The sequence below is a fragment of the Leptodactylus fuscus genome, chromosome 5, assembly GCF_031893055.1.
Source record: "Leptodactylus fuscus isolate aLepFus1 chromosome 5, aLepFus1.hap2, whole genome shotgun sequence".
NCBI lineage: Eukaryota > Metazoa > Chordata > Amphibia > Anura > Leptodactylidae > Leptodactylus > Leptodactylus fuscus.
The window spans coordinates 167,252,651-167,278,956 of record NC_134269.1 but is presented as its reverse complement, the minus strand read 5'-3'; the positions used below and the strand labels follow the sequence as shown (position 1 = coordinate 167,278,956).

General features: G+C 41.9%; 2 protein-coding genes across 3 annotated transcripts in view; one reads left to right on the top strand and one right to left on the bottom strand.

The window, feature by feature from the left end:
- NEURL1B (neuralized E3 ubiquitin protein ligase 1B) overlaps positions 1–15,033 on the top strand; it is a 40,535-nt gene extending 25,502 nt beyond the window's left edge. Inside the window, exons 3-5 of the mRNA XM_075274712.1 lie at positions 5,151–5,855; positions 10,442–10,561; positions 11,125–15,033. Of these exons, the coding sequence (XP_075130813.1) occupies positions 5,151–5,855; positions 10,442–10,561; positions 11,125–11,366 (1,067 nt within the window). The 3' untranslated portion in view covers positions 11,367–15,033. The remainder of the gene's footprint in view (positions 1–5,150; positions 5,856–10,441; positions 10,562–11,124) is intronic.
- Positions 15,034–17,555: 2,522 nt separating this feature from the next.
- The window catches only part of SH3PXD2B (SH3 and PX domains 2B), a 101,682-nt gene continuing 92,931 nt past the window's right edge, over positions 17,556–26,306 (bottom strand). For both annotated transcript variants that reach the window (XM_075274709.1, XM_075274710.1), the window contains 4 exons: positions 25,560–25,759; positions 24,616–24,665; positions 22,792–22,917; positions 17,556–21,098 (listed from right to left, as the gene is read on the bottom strand). In XM_075274709.1, the coding sequence (XP_075130810.1) occupies positions 19,602–21,098; positions 22,792–22,917; positions 24,616–24,665; positions 25,560–25,759 (1,873 nt within the window). In that variant the 3' untranslated portion in view covers positions 17,556–19,601. The remainder of the gene's footprint in view (positions 21,099–22,791; positions 22,918–24,615; positions 24,666–25,559; positions 25,760–26,306) is intronic.

Here is a 26,306-nt window from a genome sequence, read left to right as displayed (position 1 = left end):
TGTAACTTTCAAATAGCACACACCCATAGGAATGAATGGACGCAGCCGACATGCAAGGGGTTAAGCGGCTGGCCGCCGGCAAAGTCTGCGTGCCGGCCGCTTCCATTCATCCCTATGGGTGCGTGCTATTCGAAACGGGAGTTTTGAATAGTACTCGCTCATCTCTATTCAGTATGGTTAAGCCCTGGTGCAGTCAATCCCAAATTGCAATCTGGCTCTGATATTTTGATATAATTTAGGATTATGTCGTATATCATTGTCCTGGTTTCGGAGATTATTATCACTTGCATTCTGGCCGCCGGCTTCAGCTAAAGGCCTTTTGTTCATTTTAGGTGAAGTTACAAAATTGTGGATTTAGTGCTAGATTAATGGCTGAAGAGACTCTAGAAAGAAGCATGAAACATTTCAGGCGGCCTTTTATCTCCCCATGGCTGTGTCCGATCCCCTGTTATGTCAAGCCTCTCACTTGTAGCCATCAATGGTGCTGCCTACCGTATATCTTGTATCTGCAACAAGAGACTCTTTAGTGCCTCTTACACAGCATTCCTGTCTTATCGGATAGAGTTTTTAGAAAGTCCAGGACTTGACCCTCCACAAGAAACTCCGGCTCCCCGTCTTATCTCTGAATACAGGAGTGGTCTAATTCATGTTTGAGGATCGTGGAAAGTTACAACCATTAAAATAACAGATCAACAAATTACCTCATTTAGACAAGGCGCGGGTATTTTCTTCTGGGATCCAGGTAGCCTGCTGGCGGGATAGTCCATGTAGGATAGATAAGTTAGGATTTACTTCCTCTATAGGAGGGTGAGGTTTGTTTTGATTGAAATAAACACGGACTGTTCCTTCTCACTTCCTGTTTATGAGAAACATTACCCATGATGCTTCACTCCTCCTCGTTCATGAGCCATGGTCCGAATCCTATAAGCTCTGCGACTTTGGCACTGTACACACTCAAGAGGTTGGATTATCTGATTTCCTGAAATAAACTATTTACCCGGGTGGATCTTTGCCAGGAATTGGCTTTGAATTAAAGGCATTTTACTGTATAAGATCACTGAGCTCAGCCGTCCGTATTTGGAGACCAGTTGCTGCTTCACCTGCTTCCTATTTCCAGCTTCTTTTAATGGACGCAAGCACAGCTGTCCATGAATATCAGGACAAAGCGCAGGGTACACAGTGATTTTACCGGTTGTATACCTCTTATATAACTTTCGCTTATGAATGAAATGCATATTACGTACTTAAAGTTGAGCAAAGACTCATGTCCAACCTGTAATCTTACATTGTTGATCCAGAGGAAGGTAGAAACATCTGAGGTGCCACTTACCCCATATTAGGGGGAAATCATTTATTGCCAAAAATATAGTATATAATTTATAAAAAGTTTAATTCTAACCCGCAGTGTGTCTGGTGGCAGCTCCTTCTCCTCTCTCTGATATTGGCCTTCGTCTGGAGACAACTATTTCTTAAAATCTAGACCCCGAGTACGCACATAAAGGGTGTTCTTATCTGGGTGTGGGTCAGTAAACCAAACTCTCTCCTTCTGCACTTCTACTTCTTCATAAATGGCTTATGTGTAATAATATTTAAAATAAGTAATTTTTATATTAATAATATTTGAAGGGAGTTTGCCACTAGAACCCATCATAACTACCCAGTCCCACAGATAGGTAGGTTAGAGTCGCCTGAATCTACCTCTGTTTTCCCCTTGTGAATTGGTGTTTAAGAGATTTATATTTTTGTCAATATGTGGATGACTTTGGAGCAATGAGGATCTTGTCATGTACTACTTTTGGGCAATAGCAACACCCTCATTGCTCCAAAGAGATCATTTGCATATTGAGAAAAATGTGCAATATCTTTCAAAAGAAGGCCCCAATTCATGAGGTTCATGCAGATTGCAGTAGGTGCCCAGGATAGTATGCAAGATGGTCATACTGGCATGTTATGTTTACTGTATATGCAAAGGCCCTGCACAGATCAGCCTGATATCTCACTCAGTGGTAACTAATTCTGTTGTGTATCTGTATACTTGGATGCTCCCCTCTACACAGGACTGAAGCAACCCCTACAATCCCAACTTTACCCACATAGCTGCCACCACCTGTCACTATATGGTAAGCAAGAGGCCAATATACCAAACCCACTATCTACAATAGCAAACAAAGGGGTAACAAGCCTAAGTGATATTTACTCTCTCTGGAATTGAGGGGACATTTAGAGCCAAGGAGAACCTTATTACATTTTAGTTTTAATATACAGAAAAAGGTACAGTGCTTAACATAAAAAAGGAACAAAAAAGACATTTTCATGTAAATAATATAAAATGGAAGGTACCTCACTAGACTGTATAACATATATAATTCATCACAAGGACCGTGCTTCTAGACTAGGGCTGGTGCCGTCTCTGGAATTAGTATTTCCAGAGGTGACAGTTCATTAATGTAATTTTGTTACAAATTATTATACAATAGAACAGACCCTGGTAATAAAAAGTAATGAGAATATACATTGGCGTAGACGCTCAGTGAAGATGTATATCGGCCACACATGCTAGCGATCCGCTAGGAATATGGCTTGTATTGAAGGCCATTTCCCTTCATTATGCCTGTAAATATCACACAGTGACATTTCTATTGTTGGCGTTCTCTTTTTCCACTCTTACCTTAATATAGAAGCGGTTTGGGCCCCATACTTCCACCTTTATAATGCTCTATACAATCCACTGACCTTTCTAGCAGCTCACATGACGCTAGATGCTTTGTGTTAAGTATGTGATGCATATGGCTTCTCCAAACATTTATGTAGCATGAAATGTCACAAGTGACCTGCTATTTGTGGGTAGTTTTTGTGTTTTTTTATTACAGTACAGTCAAGTGCATGCCTATTATACTGCCGGGAAGGTTAAAGGCTACAGTGCTGGAACATAGCGTCACCACCGGAGATTTACAATCTTAGATTTCACCAGTATCCATCCATGGAAGTTACTGAAAATAGACTCCGCAATCCTGCTGATGCTATATGCATCTTCTCACTTAAGGATCGCAGTGTCTTAAGACATCAGATGAAATTCCTTATTCACTCACCTACGGTTTTGTTGTCATTATCACATCCAGACTGTTCTGGAGCGACTTGTGGCCTCCACCGCCGTCACGGTTAAAACAAGTTTGACAAATTCTTGGGCTTGTATGTATTCTTACTCCTGCATGGGCTTATTGGATTACCTCATATGGTAACATCTCCCAGGCTGCGGCCTGCCTGTACATTTAGACATCTGCCTGCTGTGACAACTGCACTTTGACCCCTGACTTGACAGGTTAAGAGCCCAGAACGGCAGTCAGAGTAACTTAATAGGGGCTTGTGGACTTGTACTCTGTGCAATTGGTTTGTTCATTGGTTTTTAGACCAATTTCCTCTGACAAAAAACAAACAAAAAAACTTGTTTAAATAAGATCAAGGCTATCCAACATTATTGTCTTTTGTTTGCTTGTTGCAAGTGACAAACCATCAATGTCTTGAGTTATTTTTTACCTAAATATGCTGTAGTTCATGCTTAGAGGAGCCCTGCCACCTAGTGGGCATATAGAGCTGAAAAACTAGCAGGCCCAAAGTCTGATCAGAGATCAGCTTTTTTACTTTTAGTAGGTTTTACTTTTCTACACCTCTATTTCTATTACCTAGTTCTTTAAGTGTAACTTTGCTGGAAAATAAAGAGAAACCTCCTAGAATGTGGAGTCTGCGTTGGAAAGAAGACTTTGAGAAAGACCAGAGCTTTGGTATCAGAGGTCACAGAATTCAGCTATCTTTCACGGGATGTAAACAGCACAGAACAGACAAAGTGACATCCCTGTTTCTTCTCCAGATGAGCGCGGCCTGCCCAGGCCCACAACCAGCATTCCATATTCAGGTTTTAAAGAGGACCTGTCCCCTCTCCTGACACAAAATATCAATTCAGCTTCATTGTGGTGTTCCTCTGTTATTACTCCTGGAAAGTTATCACTGAATTAATAACTTAGCCTTACCATGTCTCATGTCAAAGGGGCGTATCCCTACAAAGTGTGATACGAACACCCCCAACTGGTAAAGATGCTTGAGAATTGTTGTTTCATGAGGAATACAAGAAGTTACAAAGGTCAGGAGAGGGGACGGATCCTATTTAACGCTCGTTTTTGGTTTTGGGGTACATAATCCTATTGTGACATTGTTACTGTAATATCACTTGGTGAAATTGAATGTAGTTACACGGCTGCAGTCCCCATTACATGTATTATTTCTCTTATGTTATGTATATAGCACTGACCTATTCCATGGAGCTGTACATTTCCTGGACGCTGATCCCTACAAATCATGTGATCAGATACAAGGCCATGGCCCAGAAGTCTATAGGTCTTATTTTTGACATGATTTAGGTCTAGTCTAGAGATCCGGAGTTACAAGGAGAATAATGTGAGCGTTTATGTAATTGAATACATTTATTTAGTTCTACCTGTAATGTATGAAGTCACCTACTCAGTAATGTTACTATTTTAGCAGGCCCGTGAGTGTTAACACACTTTCCCTACAACTTGGATCATTCTTGTTTATTACAAAACCCTGGTGTAGCTGCAGGCTTAGGAGAAAGCTTTCACGGCGTCCATTTGTGACTGGAGGCAGCTGCGTTGCTTTTGACGCCTACTCATTTATCTCGCTACTATGAAATGGATCTTTTTATTCTGTGCTCAGATCCTGGCTCAGTACCCAGAAGTAGGCAAGTGGTGAATGCTAAACATGTCATGCCATACAGTGGGATATCCTGCTGGGACTTGTAGTTCTGGCAGCAGATGCAACAGATGTATGAACCCTTGACTTGTGCACATTGAGGAGCAGCCATTTTGTCTTCGTATCAGGGCTCTAGACCTAGTAACATCACACTTGGATATACATGACATGCCGATCTCTTCTGACTGATAGCTTGCACTCTCTTGACTTAGGCCAGAGGACAAGTATTGTCAGCTTAAAATGTGTAGGTGACATGTTGTTGAGATGGATTAATGTATATACTCATCCACCTAGTCCTGTGTCACAAGATAGACGTGTTTCTAGCATATTCTTTTTTTTTTTTTTCTTTGTCTCTTCTACATATTAACCTGGTTGTTTTGTACCCACAGATAGCATGTTTGCTGACACAATGCCACCCGGACGACTGAGCAGTCCCAGACTAAGCACATGCTTGCCACAAAGTAGCCATGATTCTGCAAACTTCAATAACAATGAACTGGAGAACAATCAGGTGGTAGCAAAAATTGCTAACTTGAACTTGAGTCGAGTGTCCCCACCAACTGATAACCACGCCATACCTTGTTGTCCAAATAGGCGGCAACGTATTCAAGGGATGCCAACATTATTGGACATGGAGCTTCATTTCCACCCCACTCGTGGTGCTGACATCACCCTGTCGCCAGATCGATCAGTGGCATACACAAATTGGCAGGAGAGCAACAGGACGATAGTGTTTACGGAGAGGCCAGTGCACATTGGTGAGACCCTCTTTATAGAGACGGGTCAATTGCCACTGCCTTATTATGGATCTTTGTCATTTGGCATCACCTCCTGCGATCCAAGCACATTACGAACCTATGATCTGCCATCAAATCCAGACTATCTATTGGACAGAAAGGAATATTGGGTTGTTCATCAAGGTTTATTCACAGCGAGCAATGGAGATATCCATAGTTTTTCATTTATGCCCAATGGGGAGATTCATCATGGTGTTAATGGAAACAGTCGCGGGATGTTGATGTGTGTGGACTCCTCGCAGCCCCTCTGGGTGTTTTTCTCAATTCATGGGATTGTGAATCAAGTGAGAATTATGGGTAAGTAGAATCTTTGAGAATGTCTATACACGTGCACATTGTCCACTGCTTGGTAGACTCCATTGTAGGGACCTTCAAGGGTCTAATATACTGTGTGACTGATAGCAAGGAACCACAAAATCTCTAGTACATCGGCTGTTTCTCTGCTTTCATGAGACGTTACACCGTGTAGCTAGTCTGTGTGGTTGGGAGAGACTGATATGCTGAATTAGGCAGTAAAGCCTAGTCTTATATGTCCATCAGCTTCACACGGCTCATTCTGGACCTGTTTTAGTAAAGTTTCTATAGTTTCAAAAAAAAAAAAAAAAGCTTATTTGACTCAACGGCATTTTAAATATAGTTTATCACGGACCTCTCTTCAGCATCAGTTTTGTGTGTCCTATAATAGCTGCCACGCCACTGATTCCAGCACAGTTGGAATTTTTTCTCTAGCCCCCACCGTTCCAGAGCAACCTGGTTCCTGATGTGCTACAATCTCTGTCAGGTGGGTGGTCCCAGAGCTGACAAGGGGGCGTGATTCCGAGCTCTCTGACATTATCCAATCAGAGGCAGGCAGTGTTGGAGAGCTATGAATCATGCCCATTGATTGCTCAGGAATGAGGGGGGGCTACAAAAAAAAAATACACCCCACATTTAAGGCTACATGCACATGATCCATGGTAAAATGACATGGACAGCACATGAATGATGTGTATGTGCCAGTAGTAAATCCACGGACCCATTAATATTGTTCAGTGAGCCTGGGCTGCAGAACTGATAGGTAAAGGACCTGTCCTGAATTTTGCCGCAGGCTCACGGTCCCATACGTGGGCCTGTGATAATGTATGATCGTGTGTATGGGGCCACAGCAAATAATAGGTCAATGTCCTATCTATGAAAACACAGCTAGCACACTCAGCAAGCACACACGCTCATGAGCCTGGCTCACACACAGATACTATTGTGGGTCTCTGACCTCATCTCTTAGGTTTATGGTCTTTTAAAGGGTTTTGGCTAGGGAAATAAAGTGATTTAATAAAAACTGCTAATCGTATACTTACATTTTCATGTCCCATTTCTAGACCTCTTCTCACAGTCCCACTAAATTCCGTACTAGATATGTTCTGACTTGACAGCACTTCACCGCCTTTGTATCGGGGCCGTGTAGGAAAGGGTAGGCACGTCAGTAGTTGTAATGGCAGATACAGAGCCAGAGTAGGGTCCTGACTAATGGGCTAAACAAACCCCGTCTACCCATGTCACTGCCACATGACTTTGTCACAGCCAACTGGAATTTGATCATCCAGGACCATGAGAGGAGGTGAAAACTCAGCGGGGTAGTATTCCGAATGAAATGATTTTAGTATTAGTCTATATATCATTATTAATAAAGGGTTTGTGCCGTTGTGGACGCTTATCTGTGATCCGCAGGGCAGGGGAGGTGTCCGATCAAAAGTGACCAAAAGTCCCCCTGAAGCTTCTGTGTCAATGCAGTGCCAGTGTCCTTGTGTGACTGCCACTCCATTCACTTCCATGGGGTTGCGGTCATTGCCAGAGATTCTGGACCCCTGTTCTATGGATAAGGGGTAAAAGTTCTTAATTAGCCACAATTTAATTAGTACTGTGTTTAAAGACCTGACACATAAGAGTGTTGGATACAGCAGCCAAACACCAATATCCCCGCTGATGTTCTTTACATCATTGTAGGCTGCCCCCCAGTGGTACACAAAGGAACAACAGCAAAAAATCTTAACCAGGGTTAGTGTATGAACAAACTGACTGTATACTTGCACCAGAAGATGACAAGCTGTATATAGTATTTAGAAAGCTACTTCCTGTGCTGCCCTGCTCAACGCTTTCATCGGAGGGATATTTACATTTTTATTATCCATGAGAGTTGTTAGCTGTGTTTTGTTAATCTATATTAGGCCCCGTTCCCACAGAGTAACGTGCCACTCATTCTGACACGTAAACACGTGTCAGTGTGAGGCGCTTCAAAACAGAATTGCATTGACTTCAATGGGTGCCGGCTTGCGAGTGCTACACATTGAAATCGATGGGTTAAAAAGCATCCCATTAATTTCAATGTGTAGCGCATGTAAACTGGGACCCATTGAAGTGAATGGGATCTGTTTTGAAGTGCCTCACTCTGAAACATGTTTACGTGTCAGCATGAGCGGCACGTTACTCCGTGGGAACGGAGCCTTAGGTTTCTCTATTGGTCTCCTTCTCCTTACTACATCATTAATACACCTTAGTATTAGTAGGGCACATTCAGATGTCTGACTATCGCACACTTTATGGCAGCAAATCCTATCCTGACTGGATCTAATCCCTAAACTAGGAGGGGTATCATGGGGTGCTAATGTTCTGTAGTCATTGTATATACTGTCTGGACAGAATTTGCAACCATAATGCGCATTGTTTCATATGGCTGCATTAGTGCGCACTGTGGCCTATGAGCGGGGCAGATCTACTAATCGTAAAATATAGCCCCCATAATATATATATATATATATATATATATATATATATATATATATATATATATATATATATATATAATTTTTTTTTATATCTAGATTGTGAGCCCCATATAGGGATCACAATGTACTTTTTTTTTTTTTTTTTTCCCCTGTGTCTTTGTAGAATGGGAGGAAATCCACACAAACATGGGGCCCCCATAATATTGTACCAGGGGCTCATGCCCAATGTGCCCAAGGTCCTGCTTACATTATGGGCAGCGGTACATAATACAGACTAGCCTTAGCATTATGGCTAGTGGTTGAGGCAGTGGGATAACATTTAGTAATTTTCTTTCTTTTCATGTTGCTTTTTATTTGTAATGACAGTAAAATGATCTGTTTATTTGACATCTGGACGGCTGCAGAAAACATGAACTCACTGAAACGGCGGATTTCTGTCCCGTCCAGCAGCACAGATGTTGATTTGCGGGTACAGACAGACGCCCTCATACTCCACATTTCTCTGTGTACTGGGGCTATGTCTTCAGTTTCCTGTCTGCCTCCTATTCCTTGAGACAGTGAGCTTTTCCCAAGACCTTACATCTGCGCCTCTGCCCTGTGTGTGAACGGGCGTCCTGGCTCTGACAGATATTTTTATTTGTTACAGTGTCTGTCTCTATTCTTTAACCCAGATGTTCTCTCCTCCAAGTGGAGGAGGCTTCTGGTAAGATAATGTGGGAATCCGCTCCTTTAGCTACTGCCGTGATGTCAGCGCAGCCGCAGCTTTTGTCCCCTTTACATTCCATTTAAGGAGCTGCAGACAGAATGGGCAAGGGAGATCGGAAACTGAGGAATTTATCAATTTCTAATGTCATCTAACATTATTTATTCATTTAAACACAAAATTTTCTTTCTCAAAACATTCCCACTTAAAGGGGACCTTTTACCACGTCCAACAAGTCCAGCTCTTTACATTATTTAATAGTTGTGCTACACCGATTTTGGCACAGTTGAATTTTTTTTTTCTTTAGCCGCCTCCATCCCCCATTCTCGAGCAATGAGTGTTGTTGCTTGATATGCTATTTAGGCTCTGTACTGTCAGGAGGGCAGACAAGGGGTGTGAATATGAGCTCTGACACTGGCTGTCTCTGACTGGAGCCCTGAATTGCACCCCCTGCTTGACACCGCCCTTCTGATATTACAGAATTACATAGCACATTTGGCACCAAAATTAACTGCACACTTGTTACTCAGGAATGGTGGGGGCTAGAGAGAAAATCCCAACTGAGCTGGAATCAGCAGAGCAGCGTCTATTAACAGATGGAAAGAACTAGAATGGGTGGAGGTGATGAAAGGTCTTCTTTTAATGGAGATGCAGTGCTCCTCTAGAAGATAATAGGTTCCAAGCCTCCCCTGATATGGCCCTTCTTAAAGTGTAATTGGAAATTATACAACTTTTCATAATTGAATAGTCTAAGTGAATATAATAAACTATATAATATATAAGGATAATATTCTACCGCCTTACAGAATGGGGCAATAAGTCAGGTCATTATATGGAGCATCCCTTTCCTCTCTCCATAGACATCTGTATGTGAGTCTAGATACATGTGCTATTAGAGATAAGAGTGTGTGTGAAGAAAAGCAGCCCAAGAGAAGTAATCTTATTTCTTTAATAAGATCTGTTACAAAGTTTGTTTGTATATATATATATATATATATATATATATATATATATATATATATATATATATATATATTTTTTTTTTCCATCTATGACAAGTAATACCTGGAGCTATGCTTTGTATGACACATCTGTGCTTAGTATAATGGTAGTATACACCTTTATTATTGTATGTACATACTGTAAATATAGGAATCTGCTTAAAGGCATCCCCATCTGATAAAGTGGAGATATATTGCTGGCATATACCCTCACTTTCTCATGTGCGGGGATGCGACCACTGGCCCTACAATCCTGAGAATGAAGCACCGGTTTATTACTGCAGCTGTTTCTGTGCACAATAGCACTTCCAAATGATGACAAAGCTTTGCGACTCCTCCATGTTGTTACAGTATAGAGTATGGGCTTATTTTGGCTTCTATAGCATCCAACCTTCTGTAAATCTTTCTTCCTGCCAGGAACTGTACAGTCCAATGTGCTCTCTCCATCTGGCTCTCCAAGCGGCTCCCAGTATGACAGTGATTCAGATATGGCCTTTAGTGTGAACCGCTCCTCTTCAGCATCTGAGTCCTCTCTAGGTATGTATGAGATATAAGTTTCCCATGACATGTAACATCCACCATGTATGTCACACACTGCTATGTACAGGTATGGGTAACTCTTCTGTAATGGTCCCTCCACCACAGTCACTTGGCCCTTAAGCCAGGACAGGGGTCAGTGTTCCCTATATAATATGTTGCCTCCTGTACGCACAGACCCCACTTGTGGTGTTTTTACGTTCTTGGCATTGAAAAGAAGTTGGGTTATGTTATGCTTGAAGCTGTCTTCCATCTCAAAATTTTCTCCACAAGTCCTTACGCTATGTAAGGCTAAGCACATGTGCAAACCTGTGGCAGAAAGTTGAGGCTTTTCATTTTGAGATAGAAGACAACCTCAAGTTCCTCTCCATATTCCAGAACGTAAAATCTTCCCTATTCGTCTGATCCTGTGAGCCCTGTCTGACTACACACATGGCAGGAACCAGTGAGAGGTCTTGTACATAAGCATCTATATGGTTAATAAAATGTGCCTCAGGCCTAGCTGTTAGTGAACCCCAAATTCCTTTATCAAGTCATCTAAAACCTCTCTTTCTTCCCTCCAGTGACTGCTCCTAGCTCTCCGCTGAGTCCACCTGTATCTCCCGTGTTTGCACCAGAACCCCAAGGAAGCAAAGATGGAGAGTGTGCAGTGTGCTTTGACAATGAAGTGGAGACGGTCATCTACACTTGTGGCCACATGTGTCTGTGCAGCAGTTGTGGGCTGAAGTTGAAGAGGCAAGTGAACGCCTGCTGCCCCATCTGCCGGAGGGTGATAAAAGATGTCATCAAAACGTATCGTCCTTAAACATGGCGCGTCTGAAGTTTTACAGGGATGTCTTGTGTGTGGACTTTTCTGACAATAAAGCATCCGATCAGGGATCTGCCCTCTCTGGAAACAATGCTTTATACATTGGCTCTGGGATTAGAAACCTAGTAATTTGGCACAATACTGGCGTGCCAGTGTCCTTCCTCATGGCCAGTTGATAAAGGGATACCTCTAGTACAGGGTCATAAAGCAATTGTTCAGGGTGTCCTTACCAAACCGTCCAGCTCACCATCATTATGGTTGTGGAGGTGCCTTTACTCAGGGGTGCAAGTAGACCAAAATATTATTACCCAAGGCCCCATAAAGCAAATCCTCATCCATCCGTACATAAAGTAGTGCCTTCCAGTGACATAAACCAGGCTTGGGGATCAGGCAGACGTGTGACTTCACATTTCCACTTCTATCCACTATTTCTGCCAGTACCAGATTGGGAGCAAAATCTTGATCAGTGTTTCCATATTGTGGAGCTTGGTTGTGTATTACAGGAACCCATCCAGCTCCATTATACCATGTGTAAGGCCTCGGGTGGTGGTCCAGGAGCTCCGCAGTTTCAGTAACTTCTGGATACAGTCTAGCTCATGTGACACCACCCTTAGGGAAGGCCGCAGCCAAACTCTGATAGTGTTACTTACATGACTAAATATCACACATAGTCTAAGATGTCAAGTGTGATGTCTCCATACATCTCGGCTCAACATTTGGCAAAAACGATATAGATGGCCAATATCCTTGTGTACAAGATTATCTCGGAGTAACGTAGTCTGGTGCCTTATTGACTTAGTGAACTGGAATTAAGGACACACAGTTCAAAGACTCTGGAACTGGTTTCCATGGGTTGATCTGTCTTGGTTTTGCTGCTCATCACACTTTGTATAGAGGGGGGCAGTTTGCGGACGGGCAGGTTACCATTGCTCTCTATTCTTTGTAAAAAGCCCAGTCACAATGTTGTGTGGTCTTGTTGTAGATAATTTTCCTCTTCCGTCCTCCCAGTACTGCGTTTTTGGTGCAATAGTTTTAACCCACTGCTTCCCTCTTCTATTCAAGCAGAAGATTGTGATAATTTATTTGGGTACACACTTTGTGCAGCATTTATTGGATTCTAGTCACCAGTGTATTGTACGGTGTAGACATTCATGAACATGCGGTGTCTTAAGCCCCCTCTTTATTCTCACGTGAAAGAAAACAAAATTGCCTTTTACCCAGTGCTTTAAAGTGCACCTCTTGCCTACACATGGTAGAAGTAGCCATTCTGAATTACTAGGAACCAGTGACCTCTATCTATATTGTGCCTAAGTGTTATACAGATGTTTCCATCCTTACCTTTCCTCAGAACTTTAAAAAAAAAATAATAATAATAATTGAAATACTCTGTCACAAGATGTCTATATCCTCTGTGTCTGTGTAGCCACCCGGTGGTTGAGCTGCAGATTGCGGCCTGTCACTGGTTGTGCTAGAATGTTGGGACAATGAATTTGTTCCATGAGAAGAGTTTTTAACTAAGGTAAGAGTTTTAAGGTAAGGGCGGACACATCTGTAGTTTTCTAGTGAATGGATCAAATGCGTTCTCGTGATTAACAGACTGGCGACCCCAGTTGTATACACCGTAATGTGTGTAGTGTACAGAAACCGACCTCTAGTGAACCAGTTGTGAATCTCACTTATACTTGGTAACATAATGTGCAGATATATCATGTCTTTCACCTAATGTAGGATACCTCGGTAAAAGGTATAGTGTGTACAGCAGTCACATGAAGAGCGCCAAAGAGCAGGTGCGCTTACCACCTAGACAGCAGGCTAAACAGGATCAATTAGCCAAAATGTAATCTGAAGACTCCCAAAACCCTTGAGGCTGAAAGCGATGAGTGCATTGTTTCCTATGGCCAATGCATGAAACATCTTTCTATATATATTTCTATAGTGTGACGTACGCCTTCTTGCTGAGGTAGCACAGCAGGCAATGTGTTAGATAGCCGGGTGTTGTGTTTCTCGTGTGTTACAGTAGCTGACCTTTGTATCAAGGTTACCTTGAGAATAGCTCGGAGCGGATGTTTGGACGTAGAAATAGATCACATTGTATAAAAGGGATTGTGGTATCGGAAAGTGCGGCATGTGGCCAGAAGGGAAGGTTAGGGGTTCTAGGCATGTTACATGAAGAGAACTATGTAGAGATCACATCACTTTGTAGGTGGGTCCGATTTATAGACTCTAGGCTTGTTCTATACAGAAACATAATGGAATTCAGGCAATCTGTGATCTTTTCATTGACTTGTCCATCACTGGTTATATGTATACAGGCGCTCCAAGCAAAATACCTTACTCTACTGGAAGAAGGATCTGCCGGAAGGGTGCCATCATTGTTTGGAGCATACTTATCGTTGACAATCTCATAGCTGCTAACCTTTCTGGAGTCCTGTACACATATAATGTAGTTCTTGCACAATACATCTACATATTTTACGTAGGTACCTTCTCAAAGAGCTGAAATTCTAGATAGACCTGAATATTGGGCAATGTCCTCCTCTCCAGATCGATCAGGTTTGCCTTTGCTGTTCTGTAGCCCTAGGGGTTGAGGATCATACTTCACTTTAAAGCAATGGAGTACAGTGGTCCCTCAAGATGCAATGGCCTGTGTGGTCTTACCTGGGCTTTCATAACTTGAAAGCATATTCAGCGTACAATGTCCCAAACACTGCCAGTCTGTGATTCCCAGGAAGATCCAGCCAACCATTATGTGAGCGTTTCACTATAAGGCAGTCACGTCACACACTTGTTACATAGGAGTCACAGGGACATCTATGGTGAAACCGTCCTAGTGTCAGTGCTTTTAACTTGCACTATCATTAGGTTCCAGGATAACTATTGTAACTTCAGGGGCCACTGTACATGAACTTTACACAGATCTAATACATGAAACCTACACATTAGACAAATCTAGAAGGAACGGGTATCGGTGGCTTGCGATGGTTTTATATAAAATTGAGCTCCGGATTTGATGGAATATGAATAACTATAGAAATCTTAATCGGATTGTAAATTCATTGGTTTCTCACGAGAAATCCTCCCTCCGTGTGCCTCCACTTTTCAATGAACATGCCAAAATCTCCACAGCTCTGTTCCCCCGTAATTGGTTCTGGTTTTGGCGGTACCTCTCCCTCCTACTCCACTCTCCAGGAAGACAATCGTTGTAAAACTGTTATTGATTTGTAACTTTAAATGGATTGGTAAATACTTTGTATAGACGATGTCTGTGCCTTATTGAGCTTGTTTGTGCACTTTTTATATTCAGACGCCATGTTATAATAAAACACTAAAAGTTACGTAACTATAACACACATTCATGTTTTATAAAGTGTCACTGATGACCTATTGTTTTGATAATTCAGTGAACGTTGTACCTTTCACCTTTTATTCCCCAGATCTTTTGTTTTTTTTGTTTTTTTTGGAAAATATACAGATGATTTCTAGTTATTTACTGTGATGCCTGTACTGCATTGTATGCTTCTATATAGTCTGTATACAAGACTTAATATTGGTTGTCTCTTTTGCACTTTTCATTTTTGTGTTGTGCTTTTGTTTTGTCATTGTACATTTTTATCTGTTCCATTATGAATTTTATGTTCAAAAGCAAATAAAAATATGGCTTGTAGATGAGTGGTAATGTTTTATGTGACTTTATTACACGATAACTCGCAGCAGAATCAGCGCTGATAAAAAAAAGACTCCCATTGACTTCAATGTGTTATGCGTGTTAAACAGAACACATTGAAGTCAATGGGAATCTTTTTATCAGCACTGATTCTGCCGCAAGTTATCGTGGCAGAATTGGCGCCACTTTACTCCGTGAGATGCCCCCTTAGGAGAGAATCCTGAGTACCCCACCCACACAGTGATTGACAGCTGCCTTGGAAACAGGAGTCCTACAGTGTGTACAAAGAATCTAAATCACCTAATCCTATCATATCCAGCCAACAGGTTCATAATAAGGAAGCAGATTTACTGTAAAAAACAAGAAACTATTGCGCTGGAAATGCACAATCCATTTCAAGAAGGTTGAGGCGCTCTAACATGGGTCAGCACCTTGGGCACATTTACCTGGCACAGAGCTCTGATATTTTAAAAAGTGCTGCTTCAGATGGTTCCAGCAATCTCTATCTCATGGACTATGGAAACGCAGAGGGAAGAAAAGCATGGTGTTCATTCTGTGTACAGACTGATCTAGCGCTGGGACCTTTTGCGCTTACTTAAAGGTAGGTAAAAAAAAAACCCCTGCAAAGTGGAATAAGACGACTGAACCCAATACAGCGGGTGTTTTGTTAGGGCCAGTAAGCAATAACAATGGGATTTTGTGCACATCTTATTTGTTTGGTTATTACTAGAGATGAGCGAATAGTATACAAAACTCTAGTTTCAAATACCTCGCTCCCATAGGAATGAATGGAAGCGGTTAGAACATCAAGGGGTTAAGCGCCGGCCGCTTCCATTCATTCCTATGGAGCGAGGTATTCGAAAGTAGAGTTTTGTATACTATTCACTCATCTCTAGTTAGTACAGTATTCACAAGCTTTTTCCTGCAGTTTCAGTTGGAGCCCAATAGAGGTGAACAAACCTAAAACAGTGTTAGGCCGGTTCCAGACAATCGTGCTGCAACCGGCCTGCCGTGATTTACTAGCACAGGCTGCACATGGGGTTGTGCCTGTGTGCCGCCCATGCACAGGCCGAGCTTCCGTGGCTCCTTTCATTAAATGAATAGGAGCCACAGACGCACGGGCTGCAAAAATAGGACAGAAATATGACCTGTCCTATCTGATGCAGCACAGACTGTCAGCCCGCACAAGGAACCATGAAAATTAGTCATGTGTACGGGCCCATAGAAAAGAATGGGTCCGTGTGCTATCTGTGAAATACACGGCACGGTCGTCTGCAAGGGGCCTAACTCCCCTGGGCTCTGGTCTTTTTAGTTTTCAGGCCTCAGACATCAGGCACCGCTGAGTCCCAAAGACACGAGTATCTGTCAGGGGGCTGGAAGAGGAGCAGGAGCAGTGCCGGAGCACCGTATGTTGTATATTAGCTCACCTCCCATAGGCCTCCACTAATTATACTCTGGGGTCTGAATGCAGCCACTGGCTATTTCTTCTGAGGTTCACTCAACACAAATTATTCTTAGAGATAAAAATCCTTGACTATTTACAATCTTATTTTAGGATATTCACCCAGCCCTAGTGTTTGTCCAAACTAGTTTATTGAATAAAAACTAGTCGTGTGAGGGATATCCTCTGCTGTTTTCAGCCAAGTGTCATATCCACCAGAGAAAGATTCTTTGCAAAAAAAAAAATAAAAAATAAAATAAGTCCGGGACAAGGCGCACACTGACATGGAAGTTTAATTGGTTGTGGTTTTGGTTAGCGTTCTATAACTTTCTTCTAAGGGTCAATATCCTTACTGTTATTGCATGTCACACTGAGTACCTCATCTAATTTCTTTTTTGGATGGGGTGTGGATTTTTTTTTGGCTAAACACCAAAGGTTGTGCAGGATTAGAAAAACATTGCTGCGTTCTTCCAAAAACTATTGCACTTTTGTCCACAGCTTAGTTGTAGTTTTGACTCTACGGCCCATTCATTTCAATAGAGCATTGCTACAATACCAGACACAAATTTTGGTAAACCCTTGTGAATTTAATATATAGGTTTGAGTCCTACCTCTGGGGGTCTTGATTCCGAGTAGACACAGACCCCAGTAGACTCCAACTAGGTTGTGAACACTGAGCATGTTGCATACCAAAGTCATCCAATGCTATGGGCACATTGTCCCCCACTACCACAAATGTTCACTAATGGCAATATCTCCTTTTAAGAAATGTATTGAAATCAGAGTAATTTTTATTTTCAATATGACCCCTCTCCAGCGACCCTGAACATGTTGCTGCTGCATGGAAACCCTTCTTGCTGTAGTTGTGGGGCGGCAGCCATATTCAGGTCATGAGCAGAATCTTTGCACAGGTTCTGGTATGGAAAATACAACACAAAAGCCATGAAGTCCTACACACAGCCTGAATGTACATACTATACACATATACCCTGCCTTCCATTCCTTTACAATTCAGTTGTTAACCAATTGATGATGATTGACCATAAAAACACAAGATGTTAAAAAAAAAAAAAAGCTTTATTTGTCATAGTACAGGTACAGGATACCAATGGCCAGTACCAAGTACAGAAAGGAAACTGCATAGTCGCAAATTATAATCATAGTTATATATGAATGGCCACATAAATGTAGGAAAGAAACTTCTTTGGTGTTTCTCATGTCACTATAACAGCCAGATGACTTGTCCAAAAATCCAGAGTTAATATTGGTCATATGAAGGCACAATGAGAGGGGCAGAAAAGGTCACTTCGGTTCCATTGTAGCTGGAATGAATTGGGTAAGCCTATGAAAGCGGTTTTGGTTAAGCCCGTAGAAATGTGGAATAGTCGCCCCACATTCAAAGGGGTTTGTATCCAAAGAGGCTGTAAGAAAGGCACCATTAAAATGAACACTTTGGGGTTGTCTAACACTATGGAAGGAAGTGGATGGTGGTTTACTATACAGATTAACATGCAGCAGAAGAACCAGCCTGTTTCATTGGAAAGCAATGCATCAAACTATGTAATACTGCTATGGTACAACAGAAAGTGAGCAATGTGCTATTAACTGAGCATTGGAAAAAGCAAAACGATTCACGCCTGCCGCATGGATAGGAGCTTACCCTGAGATCACTGATCTAGAGCAAGCGCAGGCAGCGTCATGGAGCACTGCTCCCCTGCTGGCAAAACCATCTAGGCTTCACAAATGATACAACTTAAATATATCCCTAACATGTTCTGATAATAATAAACGTAACCTAGCATAGAAACCTCCAGCTAGCTCTAATACTACAAAGGCGGCTTGGCCACGGACTAGCTGAAGCTTAGAGATTGGCACTACCAACTATCCCTTCATTTTGTCCCGTTGAGATTCAGAAGAGGCCTGTGAATAGGATTGAGCCGATCTTGAGATTTCAGGATCAATTTTAAAATCCAATTTCCGATCATTTTCCAGCTGATCATGAAATTTGCACGATCGGGATCCGATCTTTCCAGATCCCTCAACCCTATTAATGATATATAGATGAATAAGGTTGAGCCGATCTTGAGATAACCTCTGACCTCGATCCTGCTGGAAAAGATCAGGATCGGAATTCCAATCGCGATCATGAAATTTACTCGATCGCTGATCGTTCAACCCTACCTGTGGAACCTTTCCGGAGGTAACAGGCATTAGTGAATTGGGCAGTGCCCTACAGTCACTCGTAGGTACTAACTTGACCACCTGGCACATCAAAAGGAAACATGTACTGGAGCTAAGGACGAGGGCAGTAAAGAAGCTCTGCAATTGTTTGCTTGTATATAGACTACAGCAACTCGCCACCATCTACCAATAAAGACACAAAATGTATTACACTGTCCTGACAACGCAACTTCATTCCAGTCCAGGCTGACCCAGGTTATTTGTACCAATCCTGATGTTATACGCGCTCTGGTTTATGTGATTTTTAGAATATCTTGGCTATTGCTGCCCTCTACAGGTCACATAACTGTACAACATTCTGTAAAAATTCCCAAAATTATCAGGGGAACTAAAAACAAAAATTAGCAAGCAGAAGGTTGATGTACAGTACGGTGTCATTGTGGGTGAGGAAGGATTGGCACTGCCACTTCACACTAGCTACTGAATATACAGTCATTTGTTCCTACTTGGAGCAGGGTTTAAAGTATCAAGTTGAGCCATTCGTGTTAACATTGCTATAAACACGCAAAAAATGTAAAACAAAATGTGAAACTGTTCCGCTGCTGCCAAGTTTATTATGTCACTGTCAACAGTGGCGAAAATGTGATTTGGCCAAGAATAATAACATACTAAGAAGGCCAAATATGGAGAAGACTTGATAACCTGGCTCTGTATACTGAGCAGACACTCAGACATGTTCCATAACGATCTATCCCCAGTTAGGAGGATACTTATACCGAGAGCCGGCCCTGCTGCCTCTCCCCTTCCTTTGTTACTTAAGAAAAAAAAATGAATAAAAAATGGAATGTATAAAAAATTAGGTTTCATGTAAAAACTATAAATTAATGGACTAATTAAATAGACCTGAAAATAGGAGACTATTGCAATGTGTAAACTCTGCTAGCCATTATGGCTTCTTTCTAAGATAATTGGAAGGTATCCAGCCCTCCCATAGCGGCCCTCCATTAATAACCTTACAGAACCACCAGCCACTTGAGCTCTTCTCCTGAACCTCAAATACTGTCCCCTCCTTAAAGCTGCTGGTTTCTTCATCCCCATCAAAATCAGCAATGGCTACATAACAGCAATCTTTGGCTACCTCACAAGATAATGCCCTCTCTGACTTATCTACCTGCCTCGGTGCCTGTGTCTTTGGAACAAAGGTATTTCTTACTTTGGTGTCCTCCATGCTGGATGAAGGGAGGAATGGCTTTGCTTTTGGTGGGACCAGTATTGGCTTGTTCGACATGTGACCAGTTGCCGAATCAGAACTTTCCTTTTGTGGTGGTGCTTTCCCATCACTGCCTTCAGTGGACAATTTCTTAGGAGGAGGGGGTCTTCTCGGCGGTATGACAGGCCTCTGGGGTGGATCTCTTCCAGGCTTTGGTTCACTGTCTGGGGTCCTCATAGGTACTGGCAATGCTTTAGATGGTGGCTCTCCATGTGTTTCATCATCCTGTTTGTACTGATGCCTCGATTCAAGTTTTTCAAGAGGTCTGCCAGCAGCCCCCTGATAAGGTGCACTATACGTTGGACTATCACTTGCCCCGCTACTTACAAAAGACTCTTGCTCATTTGCTTTCTCTAGAGACTTTGCAGCAGGTTTCAGTCTACTTCTTAGATTGGAAATGTCAACCTTATTTTCTGTATTTGTGTCGGCTTTAGCTGTAGCGACTGGTTTGGGTCTTACTTGAGGTTTAGACTTCAAAAAGGGATTTGGAACCATCAAGTCGGCCTTCTCTGCAGGTTGCTCAGGTTTCGGTTTGTTAGGGACAGGCTTCAGCATGGGCTTTTTCAGCTCTTTGGGTGATACTTTGTGGCCACATTCCAGCCCCATTTCATTTTTTAACTGGAACATTTTGCCCTTATCAGTTTTGAGCTCTGGTTTCTTGATGTCTTTTGGGGGTAACTGTCTCTGGGGACCAGGCGCCATTAAGCTGGGTGATGGTTTTGGAGGAGGAACCCGCAGCTGTGGCATGCTTGGTCTTTCAGAAACATCTTCCGTCTTCAGCATGGACTCCCTTCTTGGAGGTAAACTTGGTTTTTCCTCACCATCGTCATCAGCAGCTTCGTCATATATACTATTGAATGTTTGATCCTTCCCATTAACTTGAGCACTTTTGAAGCCTTGCTCTTTGTTTTTCCATTTTGCCACTGGATCTGTGCCATTCTGAGGAGGCTCAGGCAGAGGTCTACTAGGCCCAGAGGTTTCTTCTAAAGAACTACTCTCTGCTGAAGCATTTGCCAAGCATAGCTGGGCCATCTCATTGGGCAAAGGAGCCAAAAAGTTAGGCCTTGAAGCATTGCTTGTTTTTTTGTACTTGTCGATAAAGGTAGCAGGGGCCCAGCCCTCCTTGTCATCAATCTGAATGTACCACCAGCCACCGTGGTTTTTCTCTATTACCTAATGAGAAACAGCAAGATTTTTTTTATGTAAAATCCATAAACAACAAGTGAAGTGTTTGGACTCACTGCTGCCCCCTACTTGTGTGCTTTACAACATAGAAGTAAACACCTTGTTTAGGTGCAATGTGAAATACTAATACCAGTATTAATTTTGAGGGGGATATAAGGCAATGATGTTCACCTACCACGACTATTAAGACTTGTTATATAGTGTTTAGGAAATACACATAGCTATTCATGATATGGGTTTGTTCAGTTTCAGCAAATAAATGTTATGGTTTGTATAATGAAAAGTTCTACAATTTTCTAATATACTGTTTTTTTTGGACTATAAGACACACTTTTTTCCCTCCAAATATGGGAGGAAAATGGAGGTGCGTCTTATAGTCCGAATGCAGCAGTAAATCACTGTGTGCTGCGCTGCTGTGAGGCAAGTTCACGAGTAGATAGATACTACTGTACATTGACTTGTCTATGTACAGTACAGTAATATCTATCTACTCGTGAACTTCGCTCAACTTACCTGCTGCCGCTGCCCTCTGCTGGTCCAGTCCTCTGTCCTTCATGTGGCCTGCGCACCGCAGATTAGTATTATAGAGAAGGCGGGGCTTAGGAGAGTGTGGGCGGGTACTGGGAGGGGAGACATGAGTGATGCACTCACGTCTCCCCGCCTACACTCTCCAGCCGCACCAAGCCCTGCCTACTCCCTGCATCTCTACAATACTAGTCTAGGGGGGCGCAAGGCGCTCTGAAGACATGTGAAGCTAGCAAGAGGTAGCCAGCACCGTGCTGTATATAGTGTAGTAGGATAAAATAGTGAGGGACAATCCCAATGTGTAGACTTCTCTCACCTGAATGGTGATCACAACTATAGTTAGAGTGTTGGAACCGTTTGCTAGGGGCTTCCTCCCTGGGTGGATTCTAAGCTTCAGTGCCTAATCACCAAGAGTTCTATATGGTCCTTGGTACATGTCCTCACAGTTTTCTAGATCTCTGCTTGTTGTCATTTGTTGGCTACTTATAAAATCAGCCCATGGTCATGTGATCTGCAGTCCATGCTCACGCGATGGACACACGTGCACAGCTCATTACAGTCACAGCTCAGAAATCACATGACCATGCATTTTATCCAGTGGAAGTAACCAAAGAATAACATCAAGCAGAGATCTAGAAAAAAGCAAGAAATTTATACAGAAAAGTATATTGGAAAATTGTAGAAATTTTTATTTATATACAATAACATTTCCTTGCTGAAACAGACCCTTTGAGTGTATTTTATTTGGTATCTATGCTCCAATAAAGGCCATGCTGGTCACAGATGTTACTGTATTTTACAATCCATGCTACCCATTGGTGTCAATGAGACACCTACCTATTAATGACCAGTGTAAGCAGAAATATACACGTGAAATTTTGTCAATGTTCAGCTAAAAACACAACTCTGTTTTCTTATAAAGCCAGTATTGACACTGTTCACATTTCTGAAACACAAGTCAACACTGTATTCATCATCATGGATCTTCAGATCAAGGAGGGACAGGTAAGTGAATCCTTGGGCCGCAAAATTACGCACATTATATGCTCGGAACGACCCATTGAAATTAATGTTTTGATCGCTCACATTCTAACACGTGTATACGTGCCAGAATGCGGGCGCGTTAACTCCGTGTGAACTGGCAATTTGTTCTTACCTCAACTTTCAGTCCTGCCTGAAAGCTAATCCCATCAGGAATGGTGGTCTGGAAATCTGCAATAGTGTAATATTCTTCTTCAACATGTGGAGGAGTAGGAGGTTTAGGGAGATTTAATCCTCGTGGCTGATGCATTTCCATAAGGTGGAAAACCATGAGAAAGAAAGAATAATAAAGAATACAATTAATACTACTACACACACTTGCAAACAAGACAGACTATTTATCCAAATTTTATCCATACACTGTAAATGATCGGTTTGTATCAAGACACAGCAGATGTCTAGGCAGTAGTCTACATCTATCCAAACACATGCCAGCATAACCTCTACTTTTTAGTGACGTGTAGTCTCAGGTCATTCAGATCTTGTGGTTGAGAAGGAAGAAACAATGAGCCCTTGATAGACCCCCAGAAAGAAGTTGCAAAGTGTTAGGTCTGATGAATTGTTGTTTCTGGCAAGGCTAAACCAACACTCTGGTAGAGATTCATTCAGGAATTGGCAAACTTTGAAATAGAAATGTGGAGGTGCACCCGCCCGCTGAAAGACTACGCTTGTTAGATCTTCCTTTATATAAGCCATTCTTTTAACATGTCCAGGTATGAGTGGCCAGTGACAACATCCTTGGAAAAAAAGAAGAGATCATTTCACTTTGGGCAAGTCCCTCATGTGCTCAATAAAGGCACATGGTTTTTCTGAGCCCCAAATTCTAAAGTTGTAGCAATTGACCTTCCCACTGAAGTAAAAGGTAGCCGCATTGCTGAAAGCCAGCCTGACAATGAAATTGTCCTCTTCCAATCGGCCCTGCAAGTTAATACAGAAGTCACAATGTTTTGGTGTGTGATCTGGCTTCAGTTCCTGATGAAGATGGATTCTGTATGGCTCACACCGCAGAGGTTTTCTTAAGTCACGCCATACCATGCTTGTGGTACTTGTATTTCCATACAAGGGAGCCTGGTCGACTCTCTAGGAATAGGCTCGTTCTTGACTTGGCTCCTGTGCATCGTCTCTTTCCAATTTGGATTTTTCCCAGTGGTTTTGAATTGTTTCACCCAACACATAATGCAGTTTCTATGTGGAGCATATTTATTAAAAAATTTTTGACCAGCATTTAAATTACTATGCTATTATTAGTCCAACTAACATGTAAATATGACCATGAGGAAAATATGTTGGGATCCACTGCCTGGATATACGCAAGTATATAGCTGTCCCATCAGTTTCCTGTCCAAGGTAGTCCATCATCAGCCATGACTGCCCCTAAACTGTTCTATGGAGCAAAGTCGCCATACAGTACGTATATATGAGATTTTTACAACATATACATCTATCCCATCAGACCTTATTTCCTATACTGCTCCATTTCTGACACTAGAGCTCAGTCCTATTGTAAAGATCAGTGAGGGATTAGTCATCCAGCAAGTTATGGAGTAAAATCCCTTCATGCGTGCTTCTAAACAACACATATAAGATAAAATTAAATGACATTTTCTAATGATCTATTAAAATATAATCTTCACATTTCTAACAAAATCATATATAGAAAGAAAGAAAGAAGGATTGGGGTTGACTGATCTGTATAAGGCGACCTTGTCTGACAGCCTGATGATAAGAGACTCATGTAAAAACTATTGTGTAAGTGTGAACGGCATGAGTACTCTTCTCACAATCTAAGAGCAGGGTGAAGATGAGGTGTCGAAAGCTGTAGGCAATAGAGTCATTGTAACAACATGCTATCAAAAAAAAAAATACATGACGGGTAGGTTAGAATCGAAAAAAAAAAAAAAAAAAAAAAAAAAAAGAGTAGGTAATTTTATAGGCTTACAATAGTGAGGTCCCGGCGAGGTGGTGGTCTCTGTCTCATTATGGGGGATTCTGTAGGAAAGAAAATAGATTTTATAGGTATGGGACAAGCAGACATAGCTTCAAATAACTGATGGAATTAAAAAAAAAAAAAAGGTTATTTTCATTGATACTCGGCCCTCAGTTTGCCTTTCCGTTTTTCTAATATGTTTTTGGTTTTTTTTATCTATCTTGTACATTTTTCATTTGATACTATAATTTATACTTCATTATTAGGGCTGCCATCTTGACCTCGCATCTTCTGTGCTATTTTACAGCATTTAATGATATGCTTTACAACATATCACTAAGGGTCTACTGGAGCGACTTCTAGGCAGGCCCTGTGTAGGTAGGGGAGTAGATAAGCTGTGAGATCATCTATTGGCAGTACCAGATGCAATGATGGGTCAGTGGTGTTATCTTCTATTACAATCAATAACTGGCAAGTGTTGGTCAATTATTAGGATTAAAAAAACATAACTCAAAAAAATAAGAAGAAAAAACTTGGTTTAAAAAAGTTGGTCATTTTCTGGTGACACCTTCCCTTTAAATTCAGATTGGCTATCCATGGCATGCTTCAGGTTGTACATGGACTATTTCCACATCAATGAGTTTGGGCACATGTCAATGTTAGAATTTCCTTTATACCCCAACACTAGAATATGGATCCCATATAACACCACAGACTTGTTCAGGTGCTATTTTTCAGCTAAATACATGATCTTTCAGAGAACTGTGCAGATATGTCACATGTAATATAAAAACATGTCCGCTTAGGCTGCTTTTAACCTTTTTTTTTTTTTTCCGGCAAAGTGGTCCAAAAGATGAGTTATCCTTATAATCATGACAACTTCTGCAAGTATTTGGAAGGAGACCGTTCTTTCCAGACAATTACAAAGATGAGCCAAATCTGAAGTAGATTCTTACTTCGTTTAAAATCTGTAAATGGAAGTTGGCGACTTGGAGCTTCCCTGTCCCGACCAGCGTAGTTCTGCTGCCTGGAGATCCCATCCAAGTCTAGAGCACTGGAATTGGCACCGGACCCCGAGGCTAGCTTTTGAGAGAGTAAATCTCCACTGATTTTCTTCAGGTAAGATGCCGGGGCCCAGCCCTCTGCACCTTTGTATCTGTAACAAGACAAGCCATATGTCAGTCAATACATTATGGTGGCAGGTTACTAAATCATCTATGCCAGTTTTCTGTGAGAAAGAGTTATGGCTTACGTCAAAATTAACTAATGTGAATTATACCTTAAATTCATACTCGTTCCTAGTTTGTATGGATCTGAGTTTTTGGTGCATGGAGGGGAAGAGAATGCACTGAATTTATTAAGAGGCATGTGTGCATCGCATTGGATAATGGATCAAGACTGTCCCCAGCCTCATGCCTCCTCTCGTAGATGAGACAAGTTATTGTGTTGTAAGCCGATGGCTGGTCAGGTAATGGAGGGGGTGTACATCTCACCCAGACTACTCAGGTGGGCGAGATGAGAAAACTCCAGGAATGTTTGTTCTCAGCAGACAACTTTCGTCTGCTGAGCATTTTGGTAAATGCTCAGTATTGGGCTGGAATTTTAGGAATGGCCGGTAGATTGGTAGTGGGACCTGTCATTCCACCCCCCTCCAGTCCACACTTTTGCGAATGGTCAAGCACCTTGGCACCTCTGGCCGTGCT